Source organism: Mastomys coucha, unplaced genomic scaffold, assembly GCF_008632895.1.
Source record: "Mastomys coucha isolate ucsf_1 unplaced genomic scaffold, UCSF_Mcou_1 pScaffold22, whole genome shotgun sequence".
Taxonomy (NCBI): domain Eukaryota; kingdom Metazoa; phylum Chordata; class Mammalia; order Rodentia; family Muridae; genus Mastomys; species Mastomys coucha.
This window is the reverse complement of record NW_022196905.1, coordinates 146,403,157-146,422,860: the sequence shown is the minus strand read 5'-3', so window position 1 is coordinate 146,422,860 and position 19,704 is coordinate 146,403,157. Positions and strand designations below refer to the sequence as shown.

Below are 19,704 nucleotides of genomic sequence, written 5' to 3'. Positions count from 1 at the left end.
GAAAGAAAGAAAGAAAGAAAAGGGCCTCAGATGTGTAGGCACTTAGTAAAATTGTTAAAGAGAAATTTAAGCCAGGTGAGGTGGGGCCTGCCTGAAATTCTAACACTGACGAGGCCAATGCAGGAGGATCTTGAGTTTGAGGCTAGCCTGGGCTACAAAGCAAATAAAAATAAGAGTAGAAATATTAAGGTGAGGGCAGTACAGTGTAAATCCAACATCTGGAACTCAGAGCAGGAGGATCAGTAATTTTGAGTTAGTCTGTGCTATTGAGAAAGTTACAGAGTAGCCTGGGATATGTAGGCAAGATTTTGTCTCAAAATAGGAAGACAAAAAGCTCAAGACATGGCTCAGTGGTTAAGAAACTTAACTGTTCTGAAAAAGGTCCCTGTACCTACACAGTGGCTCCCAATCACTATTAACTCCAATTCCAGGAGATCTGATGATTTCTGGCACAAATACATATACATAAATATAAAAGTTAAAAAAAAAATGTCGGGCTGGTGAGATGGCTCAGCGGGGAAGAGCACCGACTGCTCTTTGGAAGGTCATGAGTTCAAATCCCAGCAACCACATGGTGGCTCACAACCACCCGTAATGAGATCTGATGCCCTCTTCTGGTGCGTCTGAAGACAGCTACAGTGTACTTACATATAATAAATAAATAAGCCGGGCGGTGGTGGCGCACGCCTTTAGTCCCAGCACTTGGGAGGCAGAGGCAGGCGGATTTCTGAGTTCGAGGCCAGCCTGGTCTACAGAGTGAGCTCCAGGACAGCCAGGGCTATACAGAGAAACCCTGTCTCGAAAAACCAAAATAAATAAATAAATAAATAAATAAATAAATAAATAAATCTTTAAAAAAAAAAAATGTCTAGTTGAGTATGAAAGTATGTTCTTGTAATCTCAGCACTTGGGAGGTGGCAGCAGGACTTCAAAGTCATTCTGGACCACACAGTAAGTTCAAGGATAATCTAGGGTACATTAGAAATGGTTTCAAAACAAACAAACAAAAAAACAAAACAAGAAAACTAACAGGGAAGGAAGACAAAACCAGTTATGGACTAATTCTGGGGAACACAAATTGGGTATCTGGTGTGTATTAACATTTGTGCGCGCACCTATCCTGATCCTTGATCCTGGCTGATAGCTCGTATCCCAGAACCCTCTAGGACCAGACTGGCTTTCTGGTCACTACTGATTTACTCACGTATCTTTAACTAAGAACCAAAGTAGCACTTGAACCTGTTTCCTGGTGGGGGCTGAGAGCAGCTCCTTGTACTCTGCCTAGCACACTGTACAATCTAGGGAGCTGTTTCCACTTGGTTTTCCTGGCTGTCACTCACTTTGTAGACCAGGCTGGCTTCAAACTCAGGGATCTACCTGCCTCTGCCTCCTGAATGCAGGGATTAAAGGCATGTACCAACACTGGTGGCTCCCACAAACCCCCTTTTAAGGTCAGGGTCATATATAGCCGAGGCTGGATTCTCTATGTAGCTTAGGATGATCTTGAATTTCTTTCTTTTTTTTTTTTTTGGTTTTTCAAGACAGGGTTTCTCTGTGTAGCCCTGGCTGTCCTGGTACTCACTCTGTAGACCAGGCTGGCCTTGAACTCAGAAATCCGCCTGCCTCTGCCTCCCAAGTGCTGGGATTAAAGGCATGCGCCACCACCTGCCCGGCGATCTTGAATTTCTAATCCTCCTGCTTTTACCTTCTTAGCGTCGAGATGACTTGCACCTGTTTTGTTTATTTTTTCTTTTTAAACACACACACACATATTTACTTAGTTTGGAGTATGTGCTACTGTGTGGAGGTTAGAGAACAATTTTCAGAATCAGTTCTCTCCTTCCATCATAGGACCAAAATTATGTCGTCAGGCTTGGTAACAGTCAAGCATCTTTACCATCAGCCACGTTGACGTCCCAGTATCATGCCACAAGCCCTGAGGGTCACAGGCACCAGCCAGAGAAGACAGCTTTAAGAGAGTGCATGCCTCACAGAACTCTAGGTAGACGGCAATAGTTATGAAGGGTGGTTCCTCAGTGGGACAATGCCTCAAAAGGTCCACATGGCTGGGTGTTACGGCACAAGCCTGTAATTCTAGCTTGAGGCTAACCAGAACTATATATTGATCTCAAATGTGAGGGCTAGGGGGTGTAGCTCAGTTGGTGGTATGCATGAAATCTTGGGTTCCATCTCCACTGGTACAGAAACTGGTTGTAGTGATACAGTTCTGTCACCCCAATACTTGGTGGGGCAGAGGCAGGAGGATCATGAATTCAGGGTCATCCTTGGCTTCATATAAGTTTATGGTCAGTATGGACTCCATGAGAGCCTGTCAGCCAAGGAATGAATTTAAGAATGAGCTGGCATGGTAGTATACCCCTGTAATCACAGACCTTGGGGGCTGAGGCAGGAGGATCTGCAAGTTTGAAGCCAGACTGGGATACCTAGTGAGACCCACATAAGGCCAGGTATAATGGTGCATATCTGTAATCACAGTACTTTAAAAGTGAGATGGGAGGCAGAAACAGGAGACTCCCAGAAGCCCCAAGGTCAGCTAGTCTGGTGGAGAACAGGAGTTACTACCTCAAACAAGGCAGAAGAGAAGAACCGACATCTAAGTTATCCCGTGGCTTGGCACATGTATGTGTCCATACGCACACCCGCCACTCTCACACACAAACATCTACATCCCTCATACATACAGTTTTTGTTTATGTGGTTTTTTTTTTTACCTTGATTAAGTTTTGAAACTTTTTGCTCTGCTGCAGCAATAACTTGTAGTGACTGACCGCATCATTGTGGCCACTACAGAACACGCCGTATTTCTCCTTCATTCTTTCCCCGTTTTCTCCTGAGAACTAACATGGAAAGGAGATGGAAAAGTTAGCAGGAAACGAACTATGACTGCTTCCATCTGGCTCATCTGCTCATGCTAAGAACTGTATTTTCCCTGACCATTCCCTCCCACACCTCCTTGGCCTGGAGCTTACTGGGCACCTCAATGCAAGGTATAAGGAGGTAAGAGAACTAACTGTCTTGAGCTCTGCCTGTCCCCATTCCCCAGGTGCTTCTGGTCACACCGTCAGGTGGCCTAATCTACTTCTACGGACTGAATCCTAAGAAGTAAAATTTCCCTTTCATAGACATTTTCTGCAATGAGCATGGAATGATTTCTTTCCAGCTTAGTGAAGTGCTTTTTTAGGTTGTAAAGCTGGCTTCAAACTCTTGATCCCACTCCCTTCTGTCCGTCTTTGTCCTAGGATCAGAAGGAGCAGCTGAAGTAAGGTGACCTACAATGGATGGCTCTGGCCCCTGAGGAGATGGCTCAGTGGGCACAGTATATAAGCATAAAGGCCTGGGCACCTGCCTAAAGAACTAAGTCAGGCAGCATGTGCCTGTAACTGCAGTGCTGGGAGGCTGGGGCAGGAGGGCTGTAGGGGCTCCCTGGGCAGCTAATCAGCCAAAAACAGTCAGCTCTATTCATTCAAAGACTCTGCCCCAGCCTGGCATGGTGATGCAGGCTTTTAATCCCAGCACTAAAAAGCAAAGGGAGACGGATCTCTCTGTCTTCTAGGTCACCCTGGTCGTCACAGCAAGTTCCAGGACACCAGGGCTACACAGAGAGATAAACAAGTAAAAATAAAACAGACAATCAAAAATTAAAACAAGAAATAGAGAAGAGAAACAAAGAAAGGAATAGGGTTGTCAAGAAGGCTCAGTAGTAAAGACACTTGCTTTTAAGCCTGGTGACCTGAGTTTGATCCCTGAGATCTACATGGTGGAAGGAGAGGACCAATTCCTGAAAACTGTCCTCTGACTTCCGCAGGTATACTATGGCACATGCACGGTCACAAGTGGTTTTTCAACACAGGCCTTGAACTCAGAGATCCATCTACCTCCTGAGTTCTGGATTAAAGGCATATGCCACCACTGCCTGGCTTATAAATGATTATCTTAAAAAAAAAAAAAGCATGTAATGATGGAGGACACTTGACATCGACCTCTGGCCTCAGCAGGCACCTGTACTGTATGCATATATTACCTCCTAGCAGCTAGGAACTGGAAACATAAGTCTATAAACTGCGTATGTGGGAACATCAGTAATCCCAGCACCCAGGAAGAGGAGTCAAGAAGATCATTTTGAGGTTTAAGTCAGGTGAGCTACACGAGAGGTCCTGCCTGAACCTCTTGTCTCCCACACAACCCAAACAAAATCACACATTTTTTTTTTTCCTTTTAAAATAGGACTCTAGGCCCCAGGATGGACTTCAACTCACCATATTCTACTATACCAATGATGATGATGATGATTTTGAACTGATCCTCCCACATGGCAGAAACTAGCATGCCTAGCATGCTGTGCTAGGGATGGCACTCAAGGCTTTCTGTATGCCAGGCAAGAGCTCTACCAACCAGGGTAGATCCCTAGTTGAGAATGCGATTCTGAATAGTATTTACACATCTTTGGTTGCCATTCTAGGCTCTAGGTTCCTAAGATATGAGCAATTTGGGCAGGAGCTGGCACTGTGTGCTTTCTGGGATGGTGGGCATATAATATACCAGAGCCATTATCTTACTGTCAGAGAGAAGGAAGACAGGGTGTGGCCCATCCTGGTCACAGTACCTACCTGCTGAACCAGGACATCTCCGATCTTCTGGATGACATAATTCCGATCACTGCCCTCCTCTAGGAACTCCTGCCGGCGCTCCTTAAGGCGGGCGAGGAAGTGGCTGTGCATGTCCAGTAGGTCATCAGCGCATGGAAACAGGCGGCTGACTGCCTGGCCACTGAATTGCAGCTCTTCCTGCAGGGCTCTGGAGTATACTTTCAGCATGATCTTTAGGGTGCGCACGTGATGTGCCTCTGTCTGCATCAGCTCTGCGGGGACAGAGGTGTGGGAAGACTCTCCTTACCTCCCAGGGTACTTATAGCCTCTGAGGCCTGCCGCAGCTGGATTGACCCTGCTGTCTCTCTGCCCATGCGTCCCTGCCTCTATGGTTGGGTCATGTACATGCACACACACTCTCTTTCTCCTCCCTCTTTTTCTGTGTGGTCCATGTGTGTATATGCATTTATATATGTGAGTATGTATGGAGGCTGGGGGCTAAAGGTCAACGTTTGGTGTCTTCCTTGATCGTTCTCCATTAAAACTTTCTTCCCTTAGGCTGTGCCTGGTGACAGCCATGTCTAATCCCAGCATGCTGGAGGCATCGACAGACAGATCTCTGGATTCAAGGGCAGCCTGGTCTACACAGTGAATTCCCAAGCAATTCTTGGGTTACACAGTGAATCTTCCTCTCTTTAAAAAAAAAAAAAAAGTGGTGTGGTAACTGGAGAGATGGCTCAGTGGTTAGGGCACTTGTTGCTGCTCTAACACCCACATGTAGCACCCACACGGAGGCTCACAACCACCTGCAACTCCACATCCAGGGCATCTGATGTTCTCTACTAGCCTTTGTCATTACTTGCATACACATAGTACACAAACAGATACTAAGCCCCCTCACATCATATAAAATAATAAATATTTAAAAAATTACATTAGAAATAGAAAATAGGACCACAGAGATGGCGTAGTGGCTAAGACCATTGGTTGTCCTTCCAAAGGATCTGGGTTTGATTTCCAGCACCCACATAACAGCTCATGACCATCTGTAACTCCAGTTCCAGAGCATCTGGTATCCTCTTCTGTCATTCTTAGGACACCAGGCACATAAGTGGTACCCAGGCACACATGGAGGAAAAACACGCATATACGTTAAAAGTTTCAAGCCTATGTTGGTAAGCGTGCATGTCTAATTCATCAGCACATAGAAACAACGCCAGGCCACATATTCCCATGCCTGACAAGTTGAATTCAATCCCTAGGACCTGTGTAATAGGAGAGAATCACACACACACACACACCTTGCACAAGCTGTCCTTTGACCTCCATACTGACAGCACGGTCCATAGGCAAACATATGCAATTAGGCACATTTTCCCCCTGTGTGTCGGCACACATGCAAAGCCCAGGAAAGAGTGCCACGGGCTTCCCCTCTATGGATCATGCTATGCTCTGGTAAGGCTGGTTCATGGAGTGCTAACAGTCCTCCTGGCTCTGCTCCTGCCTGATGTTAGGGTTCAGGAGGAATGCACGGCCATGCTCAGCTTCTTGCAGGGTAACTGGGATCCAACTTAGGTTTTCATCCCTGTGTAGCAAAACCCTCCAAGCCACCTCCCCGGCTCACCTTGCTTGGGCACAGTCCAAGGGATCCTCTAGTTTGCAGTGCCTTCCCCCATACTGAACCATGCATTCGCCTGCATTGCTATGCCCAGTTTTTCACACAGGTGCTGGGATCTGAACTCATGCTTGCGCAGTGGGAATTTTGCCAACAACTAAGCCACACCTCCAGCCTTTGTTTCTTCCTTTTTTTCTTTTTTTTGACACAGGGTCTTGGGATTGGACCCATAGCTAAGTAGCACTAGCCTCACATACATGGGACCCTAGCTCAGTTACTTCACAAACAACAGAATGAGCAACAGAAAAGAAGGAATAGTCCTGAGTTAGGTAAGGATGTGCACGATGCACGAGGCCATGGTCTATCCTCAACACCTTAAAAACCTGAGTGTCGCACTGTATTATTGAAGTCCGAGTACTTGGAAGGCAGAGGCTGGAAGGTGAGGAGTTCCAGTGATCCTCCCTTTTGGTACCACTAGGGAGCAGAGACGGGACTGGCTCAAACATCTTTCCTGCCGTAGGAACAACAGGTGCCTCCCATCACACTTGGCCTTTAGCCTTTCTTAATTAGAAGCCTCCCCTCCCCACAGTGCTATGTGAGTCTGAAGCCCAAGCAGCTGCATTAAAAAAAAAAAAAAGGCATTTAGGAATGTGCAGTGGAACCTCAATGTCCCAGGAGCCTCTGTCCTTAAGGCCAAGAAGGTCATGCTGAGGAGTTCCTAGCCTTGGTGGGGGTGATGCTTGCACGTCTCAGACTATATGTGATCAAACACAGACGCCACTAGACCCCGAACTCAGTATCTGCGGTCCACTCATTGCTGAAATTTAACCTCCATGTTAGTAATAGGCATGGCTGTAGAAGTGCTTGCCTATTATGAACAAAGTCCCAGGTTCTACCCTGAGCATCCTATGACCCAGGCCTGTCATCCCAGAACTCTTGGCAGAGAGGGCAAGAGGATCAGAAGTTCAAGGTCATCCTCAGTTACAAAGCAACCGTGAGGCTAGCCTGAGCTACACAAGAGACCCTGCCTGAAAAAACAAAAAACAAAAAACAAAACAAAACAAAACAAAAACAAACAAATGAAGAGAAAAGGCAAGTGTCTGAGAAGTTATCAGGTCAGGTAAGTAAAATGTTCACAGGTGGGGAAATGTGTTTCTAGAATAGGGCTGGCTATAGGCTCGGAGAGTAAAGGTCTTGCTGCGTGATCTAGGTAACCTCAGCTTCAATCTCTAGAACTCACAAAAGGCAGAAAAAGACAAATGAGTGTGCGAATGTTCTCTCCTCTCTACCTGCGTGACACACACACACACACACACACACACACACACAAGTGTGTATGAGAAGGTATGGAAATGATATAAACACACTGTATTCAGGTATGAAATTCTCAAACTAAAAACCAGAAACACTAAAAAAACAAAACAACAAAATCTAAGAAGGTTAGAGATGAAACCAGCGGCTATCACATGCTTTGGATTTGGAATTAACATACGTACAAATAAAAGAAGCTCCAGCCTCCCAGGCACTCTGAAGACACAGCTGGGAGGGCCGTCTAAGACCAGAAAGCTGGACATTTCAGCCTCTAAACGCCATCCTGCTGATGACACTCTGTCCCAGCAGACCAAACAGATGAGGACAGTCACTAACAAGGTGAGCGTGAATCCGCCTGGGCACTTGTCAGGCTGGTTTGCAGGGACCTGTGCTAACAAAACCCTCCCTGGTACAACAGGTAGGACTGTCCCAGGAGAGCAGGAAGTGAGGCAAATGAGCAGGTGTCCCAAGAGACTGGCTACATACCTCAGACTCTTAGTGGAATTAGGGAAAGAAAAAAAAAAAAAAGAAAGAAAAAGAAAAGGGTGCTGGGATTTAACGCAGTTGGTAGAGACCCTGCTTAGCATGCACAAAACCCTGGCTTCCATTCCTAGCACTGCATAATCAGGCTGGGCAGTGCCTGTTTGTAATTCCAAGTACTTAGGTGGTGGGGGAAGTTTAAGGTTATTCGAGGTGACACAGTGAGTTTGAGGCTATGACTGTCTATCTCAAAAAACAAAACAAGAAAAAACCAAAACCAAAACAGGGCTGGTAAGATGGCTCAGTGGAGAAAGGCGTTTCCCGACAAGGCTGGGCGCGTGCAGGCATGCACCAAACACCAAACGGTTTTTACCAAAGAATGGAAAGAAAGAAGGATTATGGAGAGTGCCAGTGCAGTGGCACAGCCATTAGACACCTTACCATACAGGACGTCCTGCCTCTTTACCACCTCCTTCTTCTGTTTCTTGGCATATGCTAAATCCACAGAGAGGCTCCAGGACTCAGCCTCAAACTCATGGGCATCTGAGTCGATCTCACACCTCAGGGAGGCGATGTAAGGATCTGGGGGAAGGACAGAAGGTTGTTGAGAAGGGCCCAGTGCTTGCCACATCTCCCTGTCATGTTTTTGTACATGCTGAAGTCTCTGGCCTTTCCCAGTAGAGCCAGGAACCTCGTGGCATCCATGGTAGGGCAGAGAGGACTGACCATACCTTCTATGAAAACAGACTCAGCATTCGAGGATGTGAGTGACAGAGAGTCGTCGGCTGTCTGCTTCAATTTTAAAAACACGGAATCAGCTTCATCCATGTCTCCAGCGATTGGTCTGAGTGGAAATAATTGAAATGTTTATTTCATAGAAAGAAAGCAGGGCCAGTGAGATGGCTCTGTGGGTGAAGGAAGCCTGGTGAGCTGAGTTCAATCCCTGGGAGTGGAAGGAGAGAGCCAACTCCACAAACAACAAAAGTGGCTTAAATAGGCATGTATGCATACTGGAATATGTAAGGCAAATGGGGTTGTTGCTCCTTCTAATTAGATGATTGGAGAACTTTCTGGATTCCAGGAGAACTGTTTAACTTGTCACAGGTCATCCTTTAAGAAATTAGGAAACTTTTGGGCTAGGGATACAGCACAGAGTGCTTGCCCAGGATGCTCAAGGCCCTGGATTCCACCCCCAGTGAGAGGACAAGGGGAAGGAAATGTGGAGGAAGAGGAGGGAAGAAGGGAAAGAAGTTGAGAAACATACTTTGGAATTCTAGGTGAGTCCCCAGAGAGACCACATTAGGGGAAAAGCCTGGACTGCTGACTAAAGCGTTGACTTAGTTTGGGTTGTTCCATGTATCAGCTGGTGGTGCAACTGTAACAGATGTGTGGTACTGGCATAACAACAGAGGCAACTGTGCCTGTGTGTGCTGAGGGGTAGGCTAGGGAAGGAGTCTGGAGACTCTGCTACTTGCTCACATTTTCTGGAAATTTAAAAATATTTTAGCAGCTGGGGGTGTGGCAGAGCGCATGCTCAGCTACTGATGACACAGTAAGATGACTCAGTAAGTCTGTGTGCAGGAGTACCCACCCAATTGCTCCTGCCTTTACTGGGGATCACAGGATACACAGCCTCACAGCAACGGGTAGCAAAAGAGACTTTTTTACAAAGGGAAAAGAATATCAACTCCTTTCCCCAGCTTCTCATCAGTGAACATAACCATTATGTTATGCTGTGGCTCTAAGACAATGCTTCTGGTCCTGTATTGATAGGACCCCATCTCGATGTGCGGTGAAGCCAACAGAGACATAGATACTGAACATGCCTTGGGAATAGGAGTAAGCCCTGTCCAGGGATGCTATGCAAACTGCCTCTACCCGCAGTTGAACATAATCAGGTGCGTATTGGTTTTACAAAAATAAAACGAAGCCAGGGATTGGTAGTACACACTGTTAATCCCAGCACTTGGGAGGCAGAGGCAGGTGGAACTCTGAGTTTGAGGTCAGAGTGAGTTGCAGGACACTCTAACCAGGACAGTCAGGGCTATACAGAGAAACCTTGTCTCAAAAAACCACTAAAACAAAACAAAATACCAAAACGAAAAAGAAAACACATGGACTAGGTTAGTGAGATAGCTCATCCGGTGAAGGTGTTTGCCTTCAAGACTGATAATTAAGTTCAATCCCTAGATCCCAAACAGTAGGAGAGAACCAATGCCTCAAGGTCATACTCTGACCTCCATGTCTGCTGTGGCACATATGCCCCAAATACATCCACACAAATAAATCAATGCAATCTAGAAAAACAGGTTGAAGGTCATCTTTGACTACACTGAGAGTTCTAGGCTGTAACCAACCTAGGCTGTAAGACTGTGCTGATAAGGATAAATTTTAAATGACACCAGGATTCAGAAAGTATGTGTTAACGATAATTACCATGGGGCATAAATGAGTTTCTTTTCTCCCCCCCTGTGAGTGCACCTGCCAGCAGAAAGGTACCCCCGCCCTGGCCCCAGCTTACCCAAGTTGCACCCCAGATCCAGCTGGGCTCGGTGTTGGCTGGAGACCCCCTTTCTGAGAGACGGTCATGCCGACATTCCTGGAAGGAGCTGGGCTGCTGCCATCAGACAGAAGTGTGGTCCGAGGGTGCTCCTTTAGGGAGGCTGCAACAGAGGCAAATACAGGGCTGGAGCTGAGAAAGTGGGCAGGGTAGCGCGGGTTGCCTGTCCTGAAGCCTCGCTCCGTCTGGGGCCTCAGCACCGACAGGATCTTGGAGGTCAATAGCTCATTATCCAAGAAGACATTCTCGTTCCATTTCTTGGGGAGAGAGCCATAGAAGGGCAGCTCGGGGTGGCCAGGGAGTGACCCCCGCCTGTCGCCAGCTTTAGAGTGTGTGGCCCCCATGCTGGTGCCTGGCACTGTACCCAGGCTGTGCTGTGCTGGTTTTGATGCCTTGAGTGGGATCCTTCTAGAACACGGAGCTGCGCCTCCCCCCGCCCCCCAGCTGTATTGGCTGGAGCAGTGGGGCTGGTGTACTGGAAACTGGTCCCTACTGTGACTGTGTGGTGTACAAATGGCACAGAAAATTCTCTTTGGGTAAAACAATTAAAAAAAAAAAAAAAGGAACGGCTCTCCCACACTCTGTTTGCTCTTTGCAGGGGGCAGCAGCAGAGAGGACAGCTTGTGTTCACGGCAAATAATCTGCTGTTGGGAGCTGTGCACTTGGTGTGTTCGGCACAGACACTACACTCAGGATGATAATTGATCTGAGATCGGATGTCAGGATAATGCAGAGACCCACTAACCTGGAGGCACAATGCTGACTTAGCTGGCTGTTTTCCTCAGTCCTGGTGTAGGATAGGATTCTAACATCGGGGTATACCTGAGGCTCATTATTCTGTTTTATGGACACACCCAACACACATTGGAGTTCTGAACGGGTTATTTATTCCAACTGCTTTCAATTTAGGGTCTGGACAGGAGGATCCAGGCACCCACTGATGGAAATGTTTCCCAATGACTGAAAAAAAGCTTTAAAACAAAACAAATCAGCCATGCTAGGGATGGAATCCAAGACAGTACACGATGTAGGTCTGTATGACTGAACCACACCCTAACTCCTCGGTAAGGGATTCCAGGTAAGTGCTTACCAGCTTTCTGAGCATTCCTCACCCTAACCCCTCACTGGAGAATTCTAGGCAAGAGTTCTATCCCTGAACCATGCTCCAACCCTCCCAGGATTTATTTGGTTAAGAAAAAGTGCACTTCTTTTTAGCTTCTCTTCCATGTGGTGAAATAGCAGGAAGATCCTTCCTTGCTGGGCACTGTTGCTCTAGACTCCAAAACCAGACAACTCTCTCTCTGTCTCTGTCTTGTTTCAGGATGGCCAGGGATATATAGAGAAACCCTATCTTGACAACAGAACAACAACAAAAAAAAGACTAAGGATAAATTGGAAATTTTCTGACAGAGAGGTCATGAAGGAAGCTTAAGATATGAATTACTACCTGCTGCAAATCTTCTCAATTAAAATTCACCCTTTAATTTTTATTTATTTTATTCAATATTTAAAAAACACTATTTATTTATTATTTATTAAATAAAAAATACTCCTCTTTTCCCCTTTAAGACGGGGTCTCTCCGTGTAGCCTTGGTAGGCCTGTAACTCAGTAGCTGAGAACGGCTTCATACTTCTGACACTCCTGCCTCTGTCTCCCAAGCCCCAGGATCACAGCTGTAGACTACCATACCTTTTACTGGCTGCTGGACATGGAACCAAGAACTTCATACATACTAGTCAAGTGATCTACCAGCAGAGCCACCTCCCCAACCCTCATAGCATTCAATATTTCTATCAACCCAGCATGGTTGGAATGTCACTGACCCCTGCCTCAAATGTTCTGATGTCAAGTTAATAAATGTCTGACAATTATTACTATGGTAGATGTTGGCCACATAGATGTCACCAATGCATACACATCCATTTACAAATTAAAAAAAATCATGGAAGTGGCTCAGGGCAGGGCAGGAATTTCCTGCTATTCGTACACCATACCAATCCCCACCCAGGCCATGATGATTTAAGCATACAAATATGGGACAAACCTGAATGGCGGCCTCTGCCGGGCCTCTTAGCATAGCTAGCTAGTTCCTGAACTAAGGTCTGACCCAAAGTTGAATAGATTCTGCTTTCATGCTGTTCAGAGAAGAGAAAGTACAAATATCATTTAGGAATGGCCAGCTCCAAAGAATGTTTATAAATATTGGTAACGGTGGGCCTTGGGGACATACACCTGTAATCCAAACTCTAAGGAGAATGAGACAGGAGGATCACAAGTTTAAGGTCAGCCTGTTTCAAAAACAAAACGACAAAGGGCTTAGAAAGATGGCTCAGTGCTTAAGAGTACTTGTGGTTCTTGCAGAGGATACAGTTCAGTTCCCAGCACCTGCATGGTGGCTTACAACCCACCTGTAACTAACTCCAGTCTCAAGTGATCTGAGACACTCATCTGGCTTCCTTGAGCACCACCATATACCTGTACATTTGTGCACGCGCATGCACACACACACACAGTACACCATCATATTCCATACATGTATGCATATACATACACATACATTAAGCACAACATCATATACTTGTACACGGATGCATACACATGTATACATTATGTCTACCACTATATACTTACACAGGAATATATATCCATAAAGGATACAAAAAGGGCTAGTGAGATAGGTCAGTGGATAAAGTCCCTTTGCTACTAATCCTGATGACCTGAATTTGATTCCCTCAATTCCCTGGACCTACATACTGGAAGGAGACAGCTGACTCCTGCAAGTTGTCCTCTGACCTACACACATGTGCCTGTGCAAACAAGCTTTCCCTCCGTCAGTTAAAAACATGAAAACAAACTAAACAAACAACAAGAACCTAAAACCAAGGCTAGAGGTACAGCTTGATGACAGAATGTTTCCTAGCATGCCTAAGGCCCAGGGTTTGATCCCTACCTGTTCTAGGGATTAATTGTTACCTTGGAGATCATTGAGGATGAACCTACCTCCTGTCCATCTGTTCCTGCGTTGTGTACTGTCCTGTCGTTCCTCACCCTCCAACACCAGAAAGGGAAGTTACTTCTTAGTTTTTAAATCAAAGCCCCATTAATGTAAAGCTACTTCCTCCTGGTCAAGCTAGAACAGAATCTAAGTTATTCATTCCTCTGTCCCTGGGAGGAGACCTGGCTACCCAAAACATCACAGACTACATTATCTTCTTTGCCAGCTTGGTTTGTCAACTCACACTACAGGGAAGGAAAGGCTAATTGTTCCTGTAGTGAGATAATGTGTTCATCCCTTCAAGAAGCCCTCCCTCAGCGCAGCCGGTGGTGGAGTTTGGAGTCCTCAGAAAAGTTAACCATTTTTTGTTTTGTTCCTTTTCCTTGAGATACTGGCCAAAAGTCCAAGCACGCTTTCCCTGTTGCCCTGGGCTTTTTCAGTTTTTCTCTGAAGCCCTCTATCTCCCTCCACCATGCAGTGGCTGCAAAAGGCACAGTGTTCTTTCTCTCTTCCTCAGGTCTATTGCCGGGTTTATGGTTGTCTGCTGTTGTCTCACTTCAAACTCGAAAGCTCTGATGATTATTTCCTGTTTATATAGTATTTGTGTATGTATGTAGGTTCCTAAGGAGGCCAGACGAGAGCATTGGCTGTGTTGGAACTGGAGTTAGGACACTGAGAGCTGTCCCACTGTGTGCTGGGACCTGAACTCAGGTCCTCTGCAAGAGCAGTACATGGTTTAATCCACTGAGCCATCCTTTCAGCCCCCATTTTTCTCAAAATAAAATTATCTTTGAGCTTCAAGTACGTTTAAAAAAAAATCCTTTTACTAATGAGACTGTGGACCCAAACTGAGACCTCAGTTTCCCCAGTACAGCAGACAGCAAACAATAACAGTAAAATAAACTATTAGAACAGGCAGAGTGTGGTAACGCATTCCTTTTATCCCAGCATTTAAGAAAGGAGAGGCAAGTAGATACTTGAATTCAAGACCAGCCTGCTTGACATAGTGACTTCAAGATCAGCCAGGACTACATAGTGAGACCCTGTCTTACACAAACAACCGTCCAAACAAAAACTATCACCAACGCTAAAAGTACTGTAGCACACTTAAATGCTCTTTGTATAATGTAGAATGCAATGTAAAGTATTTATTTTTAATAATGTATTTTAAAAAATGCATATTAGTGTTTTGCCCGCATATGCACCTGTGTACCAAGCTCATGACTGGTACCTATGGAGGCCAGAAGAAGATATCAGATCCTCTGGAACCTGAGTTGCAGAATATTGTAAGCCACCAGTTAGGTACTGAGAACCAAACCCTGGTCCTCTCAAAAGCACCGCTCTTATCCTCTGAGCCAGCTCTCTGGCACAAGTATTAATATCTTATGGTGGATGGGTCTAAAATTAATCTCTCTGTAATGTTTGTAGTCATTAAAAAAAAAATTATGAGCCAGGAGCTCTGCCTTAAACAGTTGTATGAACTGTGCCTTTAAAAAAGTTTTTAAAATTTATTTTATGTACACGAGTACACTGTCACTTTTCAGACACACCAGAAGAGGGCATTGGACCCCATTACAGATGGTTGTAAGCAACCTTGTGGTTGCTGGGAATTGAACTCAGGACCTCTGGAAGAGCTGTCAGTGCTCTTAACCACTGAGCTATCTCTCTGTGCTTTTTTTATACTAGGGTGGGAGCTATGATTGTCCCTGTACAAGTAAGATTGGTGGGACCAATCTTTATTTTTTCTTTTTCTCTTTTTTCTTTTTTTTTGGTTTTTCGAGACAGGGTTTCTCTGTGTAGCCCTGGCTGTCTTGGAACTCACTCTGTAGACCAGGCTGGCCTTGAACTCAGAAATCTCCCTGGCTCTGCCTCCCAAGTGCCAATCTTTCTTAACTGCCAAGGCTAGCTAATCCCTAGAGACAATAAAAGATTCACATTGAGGCCTGAGATGGTTCACTGAGCAAAGGCACTTGCTGCAGAGCGTGGTGACCTGAGTTTGATCCCTGAGACCCATATGGTAGAATAAGAACCAACTACTGAAAATTGTCTTTTGACTTCTACAACCATGCTGTTGCACTGCATGTGTGCCCACAAATAAATTAGTCACTAAATAAATGTAAATTAAAAAAAAAGATACCCACATATCTCTCATATGTAAAGTTGCAGCTGCTTGTATTACTACTAATCATGTTCCCCCCAAAACTGGTTACACAGTTTCTGCACGTAGCTTCTGGGAACCTGCCCTGCAGCTGGTTCTGATTGGTAAATAAAGATGCCAACAGCCAATACTTGGGGAAGACAGACAGAGGTGGGATTTTAGGATTCCTGGGGCTGGGGCTGGGGCTGGGGCTGGGGCTGGGGCTGGGGCTCGGAGGAGGAGAAAGAGGAGGAAGAAGAGGAGAAGACAAAGGAGGAGGAAGAGGAGGAGGAGGAGCAGAAGGAGGAGGAGGAGGAGGGGGAGAGGGAGGAGGAGGAAGAAGAGGAGAAGACGAAGGAGGAAGAAGAGGAGGAGAAGGAGGAGGAGGAGAAGGGGGAGAGGGAGGAAGAGGAAGAGGAGGAGGATAAGACAGAGGAGGAGGAGGAAGTAGAAGAAGAACTGTCATGTCAGAAGAGTGCGGAGGAGAGACTCCATGCCTGAGAAGAGTGCAAGTCAGAGAGGCATAGCTGCCATGTGAAGGAACCAGGAGAGTGCAGCCCAACTGGGTCTAGAACAGTCAAGATAGAACACATCATTATCAGCTGGAGGTAGATTCTAGCAGCAGTGGAGGCTAGGCAGTAGTAGCCCACTGTTGTGCTGTTTAAAACATATTAAATATAAAGGCTGTGCTGTGTGTGTGTCTTTCAATCAGGAACATACACTGTTGAGGCGGGTACCACCCCATGTCAGGATTAATATATTAATATTTAATACTACAGAAGGTGGTCCATTGATAGTCACCACCTACAGACAGGGACTATGTAGCTATAGATCATCAGCATGCTCTGATATCTACCTCACAATCTTGTTGCTCCTGCAGCCTCATTTGACACAACCTATAGTCTCTTGGGAAGAGTCTCAATGAGGAACCATCTACACTGGATGGGCCTGTGGATATGTGTGTGTGTGTGTGTGTGTCTTAATTATGTTAACTGATATGGAAAGGTCCAGCCTACCGCAAACAATACTATTCCCTAGGCAGGGGTCCTGACCTGTGTAAGAGTGCAGACAGCAAGCTAAACACAAGCAGGCAAGGCAGTCTGCTTGCATTCATTTTTCTCTGCTTTTCGCTGTAGATGTGATGTGACTAGTCATGTGGAGTGACTTCTCAGGACATAGTGATGGACTATAAGCTGAAATATCCCTTCCTCCCCTAAGATGTTTATGACAGGAGGGAAAATATGATGCAGATGTCTCCCTTCCATAAACTGCTTCAGTCAGTAACAGGAGTAGTCATTAACGTGGGCCGCACTCTGTAGTCCAGCCTGACTTGAGGCTTCAGGTTGGCTTTGAACTCAAGACAAACCTCCTGCTTCAGTCTCTCAGGCCACCATTGGCTCCCACCCACCTTCTTTCCCAACTGCTCTCTACTCTAGGCCACATTCTGTCTGCTCTATCATCTCAAAGCCAAGTACAAGACTGTAAGGTTCTCAACCTTCTCAATGGGAACCAGAAGGTGACGGGGCAGCAAAGATAAAATATAGATTTAGAAGGTGTTGAGCCAGGAATACCAGAGGGAAGTGTGTGCCACAGAGGTTTAAGAAGTGCCTGGCACTGAGCTAGTCAAGGCATATCAAAATTAGCTGGTGTGTGCTTGCATGCGTGCGTGCGTGCGTGCATGTGTGTGTCTTTCACTCTCGAATCTAGAAAGCTCTTGGGCAGGTGTGGTGTGTAACCTACCGGGAGCCAAATCGGTTTAACTAATTCACCACATCACCACTCCCCAACATAAAATTATTTCCATTGCTACTTCATAACTATAATTTTGCTATTGATAGGAACTGTAATATATATATCCGTGTTTTTTATGGTCTTAGGCAACTCCCATGAAAGGGTCACTTGACACTCCCTCCCCACCAGAGGAGCTGTGATTAGCACCTATCAATCTGAACCCTGCTCATTCTGGTTTCTTCTAGAAGAAGCTACCCTTGAAGATTTTATCTACATTTCTGCTTTGCTCCCTCTGCCTTCTCACTAACCAGGGCATTCCCAGTATGTCCTGTGTGCAGTACTGTGTTGACTGTTTCTAGTCAGCTGTGAACTAAGCTTCCTCTGTGGCAGTTCTTCAGTGGTTACATGTCTTATCACACCTTATCAAACAGGTCCCAGCCACTCTCCATACACCAGCAGCCCAGAGACCTGAAGGTCTTCCTGTTTGGACAAGTGAAAGCATGTGTCTCTGTCTCTCCTCTTCTAGATAGCATTCACCATGCTACACACAGGATGAAAGCTTTGTGGTGGTTTGGAACATATCAAAGAATTGGTCCAGCAGGATAGAAGTGCTTGCTGTGAAAGCAAGAGAACTGGGTGTAAGTCACTGCATCCTTGTAAAAGCCATGCATGCCTGGAACCCGTGTTGCCATGTGCAGACAGTAAGAGCTTGCTGGCCAGCTAGGCTAACCAAAATAGTGAGCTTCAAGGTCAGGGGGAGATTGTGTCACAAAGTCAAGGCGGAGGGGCTTGAGAGACTCAGCAGGCAAGGCACTGTCTGCTCTTCCAGAGGAGCCAGGTTAAGATTCCCCCAACCCAAGCAGGGCAGTAGCGGTGCATGTCTTTAATCTCTCAGTACTAGGGAAGCAGAGACCAGTGTATCTCTAAGTTCAAGGCCTGCCTTGTCTACAGAGTAAGTTCCAGGACAGCCCTAGTTTACAGAGCAAGTTCCAGAACTACACAGAGAATAATCAAAGCACAGATTTCCTGACCTGAATGTTAGCTAACCACCATGTGACTCGAGCTCTAAGGGGATCTGAAGTCTACTTCTGGCCTCCTCAGGATGCCACAGAGCATACCTGATCCACAGATACAACCATTTGCAATTCCAGTCCCAGAGAATCTGATCCTCTCTTCAGACCTCCATAGGCTCCTCTCCTCTACATAAACAGTATACATATAGACATGGAGGCAAACACTCATACACATAAAAAAAAAAAATGAGGTGGGAGTGACTGCAGAAGGTACTGGATGTTGACCTCTGGCTTCTGTATGCACAAGCCTAAGTACCACATCCATACTCACCCCCACCCCCCAAATGCTGTAATCATACTCTTGGATATAAGTGTTAAAGCAGGAAAGATATGGACTGTTCACAGCAGTGCAGTCTGTGGAAGTCAGTAGTAGAAACTGCTCAATCATCTGCCAACCCACTGGTCAACGGATGACCCTAGCGTGGTCCACTGTAGCCAGGGAAATACTATCTAGCTACTGAGGAAACACAACCATGCTCTGGAGGGAAGTCAGGTCCAGGTCCAGGCTCAGTGGGGAAAAGTGCTTGATGCATAAGCCTGACAAACCGAGTGTGTGGAGAAAAAACCAAAACCAAAACCAAAACCAAATTTGGGGCTAAAGAGGTGGCTCAGTGGTCAGGAGCACGCACTGCTCCGGCAAAGGACCCAAATTTGGTTACCAGCACATATGCCGGGTGGCTCGTAACCGTCAGTAACTCCAGGTCCGGGGGATCACACACCCACACACTTTCACGTGATTTAAAATAAAATTAATCTTACAACAAAAGTTGGGTGTGATGCATCTGTAAATTCACCAATTCTATAGCAAATGGGAGGTGGAGGCATTCAGGCCAGCTCCCCGAAGGAGGAGGAGAGCAGTAGGAGAGACCCTGCCTGGACGAAGGGCAAGGAGAGAACAAACTTCCAGAAGTTTCCTCTGCTCTCCACACATGTGTAATGGTGCATACATACCCGCACACACATAATAAATGAACAAATATTTAGAAATCAAACTTAAAAGACTGCTGTTAGCATGAATCCATCGACAGGTAATGTCTAGGTAAGGTCCAGGAAGATAATCATGAAGGGACTAGTGGGTATGGAGTTTTCTTGGGAAGTCATGTTTCATGAGTATGTATCCCACGCTGATATCGAACTCCTGATCCTCCTGCCTCCACCTCCTTAGTACTGGGGATGACTGATAGTTTATGCTGT

The 19,704-nt window shown here is 46.0% G+C and overlaps 1 protein-coding gene across 11 annotated transcripts in view; it reads right to left on the bottom strand.

Annotated features, from left to right (window-relative positions):
- Arhgef18 (Rho/Rac guanine nucleotide exchange factor 18) overlaps window positions 1–19,704 on the bottom strand; it is a 113,307-nt gene that overhangs the window by 20,748 nt on the left and 72,855 nt on the right. For all 11 annotated transcript variants that reach the window (XR_004109706.1, XM_031338865.1, XM_031338868.1 and 8 more), the window contains 5 exons: window positions 10,535–10,676; window positions 8,745–8,857; window positions 8,455–8,595; window positions 4,629–4,879; window positions 2,733–2,858 (listed from right to left, as the gene is read on the bottom strand). Coding sequence is in view for 10 of the 11 variants with exons in the window: in XM_031338865.1 (XP_031194725.1) it covers window positions 2,733–2,858; window positions 4,629–4,879; window positions 8,455–8,595; window positions 8,745–8,857; window positions 10,535–10,676 (773 nt within the window). In the remaining variant the exon portion in view is untranslated. The remainder of the gene's footprint in view (window positions 1–2,732; window positions 2,859–4,628; window positions 4,880–8,454; window positions 8,596–8,744; window positions 8,858–10,534; window positions 10,677–19,704) is intronic.